The 13,929-nt window shown below is 42.0% G+C and overlaps 1 protein-coding gene across 1 annotated transcript; it reads left to right on the top strand.

The window, feature by feature from the left end:
• Positions 1–1,687: 1,687 nt before the first annotated feature.
• plaat1 (phospholipase A and acyltransferase 1) lies at positions 1,688–8,267 on the top strand. The gene is made up of 5 exons (XM_046303372.1): positions 1,688–1,964; positions 3,048–3,097; positions 6,643–6,781; positions 7,109–7,377; positions 7,845–8,267. Exons 2-5 carry the CDS (start codon positions 3,071–3,073, stop codon positions 7,944–7,946), a joined length of 537 nt encoding a protein of 178 aa, XP_046159328.1. The 5' UTR covers positions 1,688–1,964; positions 3,048–3,070; the 3' UTR covers positions 7,947–8,267.
• Positions 8,268–13,929: the final 5,662 nt, after the last annotated feature.

Raw genomic sequence — 13,929 nt, 5'->3', positions numbered from 1 at the left:
AGAGACTGGACATTGGTGAGTAATATACTCGGAAGTGGTTGGTGGTGTGCACACCTTTGAAGTCTGACCAGGAGGTCGTTATGTCCACCTCTTCTGCGGCGACGTTGTTTTGGGTCGGCCTCTGGGGTTAGACCCAATGCCCTGGGTGGTGGTGCGAACAAAATATCCACGTATAAGTCGTATTCCTGGTCTTAATGTTGGTAAGTTGACGTTGCTCTGATATCCAATAGTTCTTCCCGGCTGTATGTAATAACATTTAAGATTTTAACAATGTAAGAAATAATACATTAGTAAAATAATAAATACTGCATAGTTTCCTAAGGACTAGAAGCTAGGCGACCATCTGTTGGCATCATCTTGCTTGTGGTTGAAATACTGTCTACTTGCATAGTGTCAACGAATGCATTACACTGGCTTTGCATTTTCTCAAGAGATGCTGAAAGAAAGAAATTACATTTCTCCACTGCTGTTCCCGAGACAAAATTAACATTTGTTGTATCATTTTACTGCAAGAAATGCATAATTCTGCAGGAGTTAATATTACGCTACATGTGAGAGGTTATAGGCCTAAAGTCAGTGTCCAGATTTCAGTTACTATTCAATTTAGGAATATTCTGTTTTTTCATGGTTACAGATATATTCGTGGGTGTCACGTTCTGACCTTTATTTCATTTGTTTTGTCTTTATTTAGTATGGTCAGGGCGTGAGTTGGGGTGGGCAGTCTGTTTGTTTTTCTATGTTTGGTTTCTGTTTCAGCTTAGTCTGGTTTTCAATCAGAGGCAGGTGTCGTTAGTTGTCTCTGATTGAGAATCATACTTAGGTAGCCTGGGTTTCACTTTTGAATTGTGGGTGTTTGTTTCCGTGTGAGTGTTTGTCGCCACACGGTACTGTTTCGGTTTTGTTAATTCACGTCATCGTTTATTGTTTTTGTTCGAGTGTTCATTTGTCTTTATTAAAATGCATTATGGACACTTACCACGCTGCACCTTGGTCCGATCCTTTTTCCACCCAAGACAACCGTTAAAGTGGGCAGGATATCAAAGGTGCATGTTAACAGATTATCCCGAATATGACCTTATGCGGGATATGAGTTACTATCTGCAATACTGTAAATTCTAGCTAGCTAGCTAGCATTCGGGGCGGCAGGTAGCCTAGTGGTTAGAGCATTGGGCCAGCATTGGGTAAAAATGTGTTGTTCTGCCCCTGAACAAGGCAGTTAACCCACTGTTCTTAGGACGTCATTGTAAATAAGAATTTGTTCTTAACAGACTTGCCTAGTTAAATAAAAATACCCATGGGTAACATTGCACCTGTAATTTAGTAGCCTACAAGATTTGCCCAATACCGCTGACTACATGAAATAGCCTAAATAAAATAAATACAAACAGGTAGGCAATGTACTGCCCTCCTGGGAAAGAATGTGTATAACTTAAGAAAATGGTCTATTGGAATTATATTACACCCTATTCAAAACAGACCTCATTATAATTCATAACATAAAAAAATATTCAAGGGTCAGCCACAAACTGATTTATGTGCATAATTTCCATGCCAGTGATGATAATTTGTTGCAGGAATGGCCAGTCATCTTACTACATAATATCAAAGCATTCTTTATTGATACACTATGAATACACACTGTCAGTGCTGCTATGGAAGGGACAGCCTTCTAGCATCAGTGAACTGTGGCAGTAACCCGGTGACTGTCATCATCTGTCAAAGTCGATACCATACCACGACGTATGCACATGAAACACTACCTGCCTGCAGGACCTCAAGCACCGCTTCAATTTTCACCAAGCAATCAGAGGGACTCTAATCCGAATAAGTTAGATTTTTCCCTCAGATAACCGACCATCACAAGGACTTGGATTTAATTATTTCCCTCATCTGACTTTCAAAACGTGCGGCTATAAATCATGGAGCACTAAAATGGAGAGGAAGAAAAAGGTGTTAGTGTTCGAGTAAGTATTACTTCTTTGTTTTTGTATACAGTTCAATAGTATTCTGAAGTTGTAATAAAGTAACACACTTTTAGGCTATAGGACCTACATTGAATTATGTCAAGTATAATTGAATTTGAAGTACACAAATATTTATGTGCTCATTTTGTAAATAGCATCACTAAACATGGTTTAATGTTCCACCACATAGCTTCAGACTTATGAATTAATGATAACATGGATACACACACATAGCTCTCCCAGGATGATATAGATTTCATCACATGCCAGGTGTACTCAGAGATATTCTCTGTGTGGCCGAATACAAATTAATGGACATTTTATCTTCCCTTTACACGTATTGGACTATATTGTCTCTAATTTTACACATATATGTTCTTGAACTATGACTTTGACACTCATTATAAATGCTCCCTAAACATTTATACATGTTTTTTCCCCCCAATGTCAAAGTCTGATTACTTTCAGTGGTGACAAACCATTTTTCTGTCAGTTTCTCTATTATGTAGGTGCCATTGTGACTGTGCGTGGCACAAGAGCTTGGTGTATTGTCTCTGTGTGTATGTGTGTGACCTTACCCACTACATTGTACCCTGTTCTCCAGCACTTTCTCTCTCTGTGAAATTAGATCACCTACCATGATCGAAGAATATTACCACAAAAGAAACAAGTACATTTTATCGTCTCTCTCCTTTCCTCTTTTATTGATTGAACATATTTTTCAGAGAATAGTTGTTACGAAAATACCATTTGGGTATGGCACAGATATGCATAGTAGGAATGCAGTCAATAGCACAAGGATAACTATAGCAGTGTTTCCCAACCTTGGTCCTCGAGTACCTCCAACAGTAAACATTTTTGTTGTAGTCCTGGACAAACCCACCTCATTCAGCTCATTGAGGGCTTGATGATTATTGTGACAAGTTGAATCAGGTGTGCTTGTCCATTGTTATAATAAAAATGTGTACTGTTGGTGGTACTCGAGAACCAGGGTTGGGAAACACTGAACTATAGGGTCTACTCTCAAACAGATGGTGATGGGGGGAAGGGGTGACATGGTTTCATCCATGTTTCTTCTTTCAGAATTTGTGGAAGCATGATGTGGGATGGATAGAAACAGTGCAACCTCTACTGTGAGTAATGTTTTGTGTGTGAAAGTTTCTTATTTTCTTTGGCATGATTAATATGTATAATATGTATAGGCCTATATCTACTGTATCTACTGTATGTCTATGACCCTGTTGACCTTCAACTTAGCTACTGTATATGGGGCAGGTTGGGAGATAGACCCTTATATGGATGGGAACATTTTGCTATTAGGATTTAATTTTCTTTCATTACAATTATTAGTATTTTTATTATTATATGTATAACTAATTCCCTTGAGGACTGACTTAGTTTAAATGAATTGTCTGTAGAGTGTGCAACTCCATTCTCTACACAAAGGTTAGAAATAAGAAAACTATTTGTGATTCATTTAAATAAATAAATACATGTGCACTCACCAACTACAGTTTTTATTTTTTATTTAAACCAGTCGCATTAGTCACAGATACTGATTTGTTTTAGGGTATAACTTTTGTCAGTGTACATGTTACTCTGGTGATATAGAGGTTAACCCGTTTGCTGACTTCTGCAACCGTAAAAGCCTTGGGTTCATGCATGCTAACCTCAGAAGCCTCCCCCCTAAGTTTGCTTTATTCACTGCTTTAGCACACTCCGCCAACCCTGATGTTCTAACCGTGTCTGAATCCTGGATTAGGAAGGCCACCAAAGAATTTGAAATTTCCAGCTCCCAGCTGTGCCCTGGACACCATCTGTGAATTGATTGCCCCCCATCTATCTTCAGAGTTTGTACTGCTAGGTGACCTAAATTGGGATATGCTTAAACACCCCGGTCATTCTACAATCTAAGCTAGATGCCCTCAATCTCACACAAATGATCAAAAAACCTACCAGGTACAATCGCAAATCCATAAACATGGGCACCCTCATAGATATCATCCTGACCAACTTGCCCTCTAAATACACCTCTGCTGTCTTCAACCAGGATCTTAGCGATCACTGCCTCATTGCCTGCGTCTGTTATGGGTCCACGGTCACTGTCGAATGCTCCCTAAAACACTTCAGCGAGCAGGCCTTTCTAATCAACCTGGCCTGGGTATCCTGGAAGGATATTGACCTCATCCCGTCGGTAGAGGATGCCTGGTTGTTTTTTAAAAGTGCTTTCCAGATATAGCCCTTGGTTCACTCCAGACTTGACTGTCCTTGACCAGCACAAAAACACCCTGTGGCGTACTGCACTAGTATCAAATAGTCCACGCAATATGCAACTATTCAGGGAAGTCAGGAACCAATACACAGAGTCAGTTAGGAAAGCAAAGGATAGCTTTTTCAAACAGAAATTTGCATCCTGCAGCACTAATTCCAAAAGGTTTTGGGACACTGTAAAGTCCATGGAGAATAAGAGTACCTCCTCCCAGCTGCCAACTGCACTCAGACAAGGAAACACTTTCACCACTGATAAATCCACATTAATCGAGAATATCAATAAGCATTTCTTTACGGCTGGCCATGCTTTCCACCTGGCTACCCCAACCCCGGACAACAGCTCTGCACCTCCCGCAGCTACTGGCCCCCCCTCGCTTTACCTTCACCCAAATCCAGACAGCTGATGTTCTGAAAGAGCTGCAACATCTGGATCACTACAAATCAGCTGGGATAGACAATCTGGACCATCTCTTCCTAAAATTATCCACCACCATTGTTGCAACCCCTATTGCTAGTCTGATCAACTTCTCTTTCGTATCGTCTGAGATTCTTAAAGATTGAAAAGCGGCCGCGGTCATCCCCCTCTTCAATGGGGGAGACACGCTAGACCCAAACTGTTACAGACCTATATCAATCCTGCCCTGCCTTTCTAGAGTCTTCGAAAGTCAAGTGAACAAACAGATCACCGACCATTTCGAATCCCACTGTACCTTCTCCGCTATGCAATCTAGTTTCCAAGCTGGTCATGGGTGCACCTCAGCCACGCTCAAGGTCCTAAACAATATCATAACCACCATCGATAAAAGACAGTACTTGTGCAACCGTCTTCAATGACCTGGCCAAGGCTTTCGACTCTGTCAATCACCGTATTCTTATCGGCAGACTCAACAGCCTTGGTTTCTCTAATGACTGCCTCGCCTGGTTCACTAACTACTTCTCAGATAGAGATCAGTGTGTCAAATCGGAGGGCCTGTTGTCCGGACCTCTAGCAGTCTCTATGGGGGTGCCACAGGGTTCAATTCTCGGACCGACTCTTTTCTCTGTATATATCAGTGAAGTCGCTCTTGCTGCGGGTGATTCTTTGATCCACCTCTACACAGATGACACCATTCTGTATACCTCTGGCCCTTCTTTGGACATTGTGTTAACTAACCTGCAGACGAGCTTCAATGCTATACATCTCTCCTCCCGTGGCCTCCAACCACTCTTAAATGCTAGTAAAATTAAATGCATGCTGTTCAACTGATCGCTGCCCGCACCCGCCCGCCTGACTAGCATCACCGCTCTGGACGGTTCTAACTTAGAATATGTGGGCAACTATAAATGCCTAGGTGTCTGGCTAGACTGTAAACTCTCCTTCCAGTCTCACATTAAGCATCTCCAATTCAAAGTTAAATCGGCTTCCTATTTCGCAACAAAGCCTCCTTCACTCATGCTGACAAACATACCCTCGTAAAACTGACTATCCTACCGATCCTTGACTTCAGCAATGTTATTTATAAAATAGCCTCCAACACTCTACTCAACCAATTGGATGCAGTCTATCACAGTGCCATCCATTTTGTCACTAAAGCCCCATATACTACCCATCTCTGCGACCTGCATGCTCTCTTTGGCTGGTCCTCGCTACATATTCGTCGCCAAACCCACTTGCTCCAGGTCATCTATAAGTCTTTGCTAGCTTAAAGCCCCGCCTTATCTCAGCTCACTGGTCACTATAGCAGCACCCACCTGTAGCACGTGCTCCCGCAGGTATATTTCACTGGTGATCCCCAAAGCCAACTCCTCCTTTGGCCTCCTTTACTTACAGTTCTCTGCTTCCAATGACTGGGGTTGTTGGAGACATATCTCCCTCACTAACTTTAAGCGTCATCTGTCATAGCAGCTTACCGATCGCTGCAGCTGTACACAGCCCATCTGTAAATAGCCCATCCAACCAACTACCTACCTCATCCCCATATTTGTTTTTCTGCTCTTTTGCATACCAGTATTTCTACTTGCACATCCTCATCTGCACTCATCGCACCGCTTTGCTTTATCTTGGCCAGGTCGCAGTTGTAAATGAGAACTTGCTCTCAACTGGCCAACCTGGTGAAATAAAGGTGAAATAAAATTTAAATAAACATACGTCTTTGGGACCTCAGAGTACATGAATATTGTATTCAGGGAGAAAGGGGTTACTCTCCTCATTGAACTTCATTGAACCCATAGTGATAGGAGAGAGTTTGATGGTTAAATTAGCAGCGGTGACCTTAGCCCCTTACACACGTGGAGAGAGGTTGTGGTTTGTAAACCATTTGAGTGGTTTTCGATACTAAATAATAGTATGTTGATAGTAAATGGAGGCAATATCCTACATTGTTGAGCATGTGTGTAAATCTTCTGACATCACTTGCTTTCCCTATAGATGGCCTCTAATGACCCCAACCCTTTTGACCCCCCTGGGACCCCCCAGCCTGGTGACCTCATTGAGATCTTCAGACCGGCCTATCAGCACTGGGCTCTGTACCTGGGAGATGGTTATATCATCAACTTGACACCTGTTGGTCAGTGAAAGCAGTGTGGACATGAGGACAAATCCTAGCTTGAGTTAGGATATGTTGTATGTGTGTCGTATTGGTGTTTTATGTATCGTATTGGATCTTACAGAATGTGAACGCTTTAAATGCATTAACTTGCTCAATACGTTTGAGTTTTAAAAAAACACACGCATAACAAGTCAACACCCCTTTGTGAATGTATTCAGCATTGTGAAAGGGTGGGATTCACTCAAATCCACATTTATCCATGCAAGTTTGAATGAATTCCAACCACTCTATAACCATAATAATGCTACCCCTTCACACCCATTTAATATTGTCTCCCTCCTGTAGACGAGAGTCAGGCTGCAGCCATCTCCAGTGTGAAGTCAGTGTTCAGTCGAAAGGCAGTGGTCCGAATGCAGCTTCTAAAGGAAGTGGTTGGAGACGACTCGTACCGGGTCAACAACAAATACGACGACGACCACACTCCATTGCCTGTCGATGACATAATTCAGCGATCTCAAGACCTCATTGGCCAGGAGGTGTCTTATGACCTGTTGGGCAGTAACTGCGAGCACTTTGTCACCTTGCTGCGCTACGGGGAGGGGGTATCTGAGCAGGTCTCTCAATCCTTCTTTCTCTCTTTCTCGCACTCTTCCTGTCTCTATCTTCCTGTGTATGCTCTGTATTTTCTCTCTCTCAATGTCTTCGCTGATGCCCAATCCCAAATCGATATCCAGCCACTCCCCATAGGTTTCAGTGTCCAATCATGATTTGATAATAGTTTACCGGTATTATACCTTCTTACAGGGCAGGTAGTTTCCACTATATTTCATATACTTATATAATCCTCTCAGATTTACATGCATATGTGCCTCGGTGACAATTTGGATATTTGGCATTACTCTCTCCTTTTTTTCTAATGTATAAAATGCCATTCTAGCCCTCATCACGACTTGAAATCTATATATTGTGGTATAAGCCACTATGTTGTCTCCCTTTCCACCACCATACACTTATAATTTCATGATACTATATTAGATGTTATTGTATTCAAGTTACAATTGTGTTTTTCCCACGTCCACAGGCCACACGGGCCATTGGAGCTATCAGTTTGGTGACGGCTGCAGCAAGTGCCTTCTCTGTTCTTGGACTGATCAACACACGCTCCAGAAACCGACCCTTCTGAAGCCCCTCAACAACAGCAGCACTGTCCTGTGCTACTACTGTTCTGGGAAACAATCTTCTTTTGGTTAAGAGGATAGATGGATACTCATTTTTACCCACTGTCATAAAACATGAATGCAATGACCTTTTGTATCATCATTTGTATGAGGCCAAGCAGACAAAGTACTGTATACAGTAGAGATGTTGCCAACATTACAATTAATGCAGTATCTTGCTGGAGATACACATTTGAAGATGTTCAAAGGATTGGTTGTGTGAGAATGAAGTTAGAATGAAATGTAAAATGTAACAAAAGAAGAATCAATAAAGAACTGAAATAGTATCGCATCCATTACGAAAGGAGACTGAAGTTAGAGTGCAGTATAACTACAGTATGTTGCAAATACTACGTCCAAAGCAACAGTTTTTTTTACTGCAGTAATTTTGCATTGTAACTGCAGTTAGAGTGCAGTATAACTGCAGAATAACAGAGCAGTTGAACTGCAGTTATACTGCAATTACTGCATCCAAAATACCACAGTCAACTGCAGTTACTGCACGTTTCCTACAGTTTCAAAAATCTTTATTCTTTATTATGTTGGGTTTGATTCTTCATATAATACAATCCTGTCAAGAACAGACAGTTTAACACATCATCTAAAATTCTAACGTAGAAAAACTGACAAAACGAATTGAATAATAATCAAAAACAATGTAACGTGAATGTACTTTACATATACAAATTAAAGGCCTACTGTTTTTAGTTACAACAACTCAATAACGTTTCCAGGCGTCAAACTGATATGCCAGTTAGATTTCATGCGCAGAGAAGGTGGTTGACGATATGCGTCTGTCATATGTAAATCATATTATTCCAAAGGAAACGCACAATTTTCGTCTTAAGTGATCAACAACGCCAGCAAACATGGGGAACAAACTCAAAGTTGGAAAGACCAGAAAATATAATTTCCACCACTTAGCAAAGGAAACAGGTAGGATCTGTCATCTTTCTCCAGACACATCGTGCTATTAGTATTAACGTTAGTCCCATTTAAATGGACTAATTTAACTAGCTAGCTAAAGATACAGAAAGCTACTCTGGCTGTACTGTGTGCTTCTGAGTTTGAGAAGATATACTTGACCCATATACTTAGCCATCAATACTCAATAACATAGCTAGCTAGTAACGTTAGTTTCTAACTGGCTTTTCAGGGTTCTGATACAGTAGTTGAAGCCAGCTGGTTTGTTTTGAAACAGCTAACTTAGCTATGTAGACATTGGCTTGTTATATGTGTTTAATACTTGCTTTCCACTCCTTCAGGATATCGTTCACGTTCTTCCTTTAAACTTATTCAGTTGAACCATAAATTCCAGTTCCTGCAGAAGTCCAGGGCTCTTGTGGACTTGTGTGCAGCTCCAGGTGGTTGGTGAGTAGCAAGCATCGTCACCTGTAAAGTATTTCAATATACACTCAAACCCTACTGAGTGATAGTCAAATTGTAGGTAGCACAGCGGTTAAGACTGTTGGGCCAGTAACCGAAAGGTCACTGCTTCAAATCCCTGAGCTGACTAGTTGATAAATCTGTCTATGTGCCCTTGAGCAATGCACTTAATCCTAATTGCTCCTGTAGGTCTCTCTGGATAGGAGCATCTGCTAAATAACAAAACATGTTAATCAAAGACCTATCATGTCTTCCAATGAAGTATTGTTGTTTTTGCTTGTTTTGAACAGTTGCTACTGTATTGTTTATATTTTGTTTACATTCTTTCTCTCGATCATACCTTAGGTTACAGGTGGCGTCCACGTTTATGCCCGTCTTCAGTCTTATTTTTGGTGAGCCAAACCTCCTCTCTTCCACCACTAATATACAGTGCATTCGGAAAGTATTCAGACCCATTGACTTTTTCCATATTTTCTAACATTACGTTTGTAAAATTGATTAAATAAAATGTTTTCATCAATCTACACACAATATCCCATAATGACAAAGCAAAAATAATTTTTAGCATATCATTTTTAGCATAAGTATTCAGACCCTTTGCTATGAGACTCGAAATTGAGCTCAGGTGCATCCTGTTTCCATTGATCATCCTTGAGATGTTTCTACAACATGATTGGAGTCCACCTGTGGTAAATTCAATTGATTGTACATGATTTTCAAAGGCACATACCTGCCTATATAGGATCCCAAAGTTGACAGTGCATGTCAGAGAAAAAACCAAGCCACGAGGTCGAAGGAATTGTCCGTAGAGCTCTGAGACAGGATTGTGTCGAGGCACAGATCTGGGGAAGGGTACCAAAACATTTCTGCAGCATTGAAGGTCCCCAAGAACACAGTCGCTTCCATCATTCTTAAATGGAAGAAGATTGGAACCACCAAGACTCTTCCAAGAGCTGGCCGCCCGACCAAACTGAGCAATTGGGAGAGAAGGGCCTTGGTCAGGGAGGTGACCAAGAACGCAATGGTCACTCTGACAGAGCTCCAGAGTTCCTCTGTGGAGATGGGAGAACCTTCCTGAAGGACAACCATCTCTGCAGCACTCCATCAATCAGGCCTTTATGGAGGAGTGGCCAGAAGGAAGCCACTCCTCAGTAAAAGGCACATGACAGCCCGCTTGGAGTTTTCCAAAAGGCACCAAAATACGCTACGATCATAAGAAACAATATTCTCTGATCTGATGAAACCAAGATTGAACGCTTTGACCTGAATGCCATGCGTCACATCTGGAGGAAACCTGGCACCATCCCTACACTGAAGCATGATGGTGGCAGCATCATGGTGTGGGGATGTTTTTCAGCTGCAGGGACTGGGAGACTAGTCAGGATTGAGGGAAAGATGAATGGAGCAAAGTATAAAGATCCTTGATGAAAACCTACTCCAGAGCGCTCAGGTCCTCAGACTGGGGTGAAGATTCACCTTCCAAAAAGACAACAACCGTAAGCACACAGCCAAGACAATGCAGGAGTGGCTTCAGGACAAGTCCCTGAATGTCCTTGAGTGGCCCAGCCAGAGCCTAGACTTGAACCGGATCAAACATTTCTGGAGAGACCTGAAAATAGATGTGCAGCAATGCTCACCATCCAACCTAACAGCTTGAGTGGATCTGCAGAGAAGAATGGGAGAAACTCCCCAAATACAGGTGCGCCGAGCTTGTAGCGTCATACCCAAGAAGACTCGAGGATGTAATCGCTGCCAAAGGTGCTTCAACAAAGTACTGAGTAAAGGTCTGAATACTTATGTAAATGTAATATTTCCGTTTTTTTTTTTTTAAGCATTTGCTAACATTTCAAAAAAACAGTTTTTGCTTTGTGATTATGGGATACTGTGTGAAGATTGAGCGGGAAAAAACAATTGTATCTATTCTAGAATAAGGCTGTAATGCAAAATGTGGGAAAAGTCAAGGGGTCTGAATACTTTCCGAATGCACTGTATACCAGCTAATTCATTTTATATTACTACTATCGCAGTTAAACATGATGTTTTTTTATGGCGTTATGACGTTCTTCTCTTTTCTCAGGTGTCGACTTGGTCCCAATCGAGGCTATTCCCAATGTGGTCGCTATGACAGAGCACATCACCACAGAGTAATGCCGACAGGTAGGTGCTTATGCTAAGGTCAGAGTTCAAATGAGTGTCAGTGTGTTACTTGACCATACAGGATTGCGGTTAAAATTTTAAATACTACAAGATTCTGGCAATAATGAACTTGTGTGCTTGACGTCACTGCTGTTTTTGCCAGGCTCTGGAAGGAGCTCCAGACATGGAAGGTGCACATAGTCCTAAACGACAGAGTTCCAAATGTTGGAGCCAACTGGGTGCATGATGCCTTCTCTCAGGGTAGGTAACAGCACTGATAACACCTACAGTTGAAGTCGGAAGTTTTTCACAAGTCCTGATATTTAATCCTAGTAAAAATTCCCTGTCTTAGGTCAGTTAGGATCACCACTTTATTTATGAATGTGAAATATCAGAATAGTAGTAGAGAGAATGATTTATTTCAGCTTTTATTTCTTTCATCACATTCCCAGTGGGTCTGAAGTTTACATACACACTCAATTAGTATTTAGTAGCATTGCCTTTAAATTGCTTAACTTGGGTCAAACATTTCGGGTAGCCTTCCACAAGCTTTCCACAATAAGTTGGGCCCATTGGCCCATTCCTCCTGACAAAGCTGGTGTAACTGAGTCAGGTTTGTAGGCCTCCTTGCTCGCACACGCTTTTTCAGTTCTGCCCACAAATTTTCTGTAGGACTGAGGTCAGGGCTTTGTGATGGCCACTCCAATGCCTTGACTTTGTTGTCTTTAAGCCATTTTGCCACAACTTTGGAAGTATGCTTTGGGTCATTGTCCATTTGGAAGACCCATTTGCGACCAAGCTTTAACTTCCTGACTGATGTCTTGAGATTTTGCTTCAATATATCCACATAATTTCCCCCCCTCATGATACCATCTATTTTGTGAAGTGCACCAGTCCCTCCTGCAGCAAAGCACCCCCACAACATGATGCTGCCACCCCCACGCTTCACGGTTGGGATGATGTTCTTCGGCTTGCAAGCCTCCCCCTTTTTCCTCCAAACATAATCATGGTCATTTATAGCCAAACAGTTCTATTTTTGTTTCATCAGACCAGAGGACATTTCTCCAAAAACTACAATCTTTGTCCCCATGTGCAGTTACAAACCGTAGTCAGTCTTTTTTATGGCGGTTTTGGAGCAGTGGTATCTTCCTTGCTGAGTGGCCTTTCAGGTTATGTCGATATAGGACTCGTTTTACTGTGGATATAGATACTTTGTACCTGTTTCCTCCAGCATCTTCAAAAGGTCCTTTGCTGTTGTTCTGGGATTGATTTGCACTTTTTGGTACCAAAGTACACGAACATGCTTACACACAGATGTCCTCATCCATATATAGTGCTTTAAAATGACTGTTGTAATTATAAACCCATTGGTTCTCTTACTCCGTGACCTCTGACCTCTGATCTGATATGACTTCCTGTCCTTGTTTGACCTCCACAGGACATATTTTCTGAATTGGATCTGGAAGGAGATGCAGAGAGCGAGCTACGGCAGACACAGGTACTACAGAACTAGGACCCCACAGGTACATAGTGCATGGCTGCATTTCAATATACTCAAGTGGCGTCCTCATCTCCTTTCCATCATTGCATGAAAGTATTTGATGGGTGTAAGTATCCACCATATTACTTTCACCTATCTTGTGTTTTCTGACCAGTGTGTTTGAAGGAGAGGACTCCATTTTAGACTATTGCAATTCATCCATGGAGAGAAAGTGAAGGAAAGTGAGAGAAGAGTGTTGAATGAACCTTTTGTAACACCTTTGTTTTGTCTCCAGCCAAGGGGAAGAAGAGAAAGGCCCAAGAGGAGCTGGGGACGGCCCAGCTGGAGGAGGAAGACGCGGGGACATCAAAGGAAGCCGGGGAAGAGGGGGATAGCGACTCGGATGATGTTGACAACAGCAGCGACTCAGATGATGAGAGGTCAGGGCTCATGTCAATTGACTTATTAATGAATAGACTTAGTTTAACGACTTTGCAGGATTCTGATAGCAAACAGCTAGTTACTGGATTTGGCTATTTCAGCCATACACTTTGCTGACAGGTGTAAAAATAAATCAAGCATGCAGCCATGCAATCTCCATAGACAAACATTGCCAGTAGAATGTCCTGACTGAAGAGCTCTGTGACTTTCAACGTGGCACCATCTTAGGATAACATCTACCCAACAAGTCAGTTCGTCAAATATCTGCCCTGCTAGAGCTGCCCCGGTCAACTGTAAGTGCTGTTATTGTGAAGTAGAAATGTTTAGGAATAACAATGGCTCAGCCGCGAAGTGGTAGGCCACACAAGCTCAAAGAACGGGACCGCTAAGTGCTGTAGCGCGAAAACATCGTCTGTCCTTGGTTGCAACACTCACTACTAAGTTCCAAACTGCCTCCGGAAGCAACGTCAGCATATTAACTGTTCATCGGGAGCTTCATGAAGTGG

Source organism: Oncorhynchus gorbuscha, linkage group LG15, assembly GCF_021184085.1.
Source record: "Oncorhynchus gorbuscha isolate QuinsamMale2020 ecotype Even-year linkage group LG15, OgorEven_v1.0, whole genome shotgun sequence".
Lineage (NCBI taxonomy): Eukaryota > Metazoa > Chordata > Actinopteri > Salmoniformes > Salmonidae > Oncorhynchus > Oncorhynchus gorbuscha.
This window is presented reverse-complemented; position numbering and strand designations above follow the sequence as displayed.

Bases quoted from the DNA above. Each gene is read 5' to 3' on its own strand.
- plaat1 (XM_046303372.1), top strand. From the start codon at position 3,071: ATGGATAGAAACAGTGCAACCTCTACT. The intron at 3,098-6,642 runs GTGAGTAATGTT...CTTTCCCTATAG, and splicing joins GAAACAGTGCAACCTCTACT to ATGGCCTCTAATGACCCCAA. The intron at 7,378-7,844 runs GTCTCTCAATCC...CCACGTCCACAG, and splicing joins GGGAGGGGGTATCTGAGCAG to GCCACACGGGCCATTGGAGC.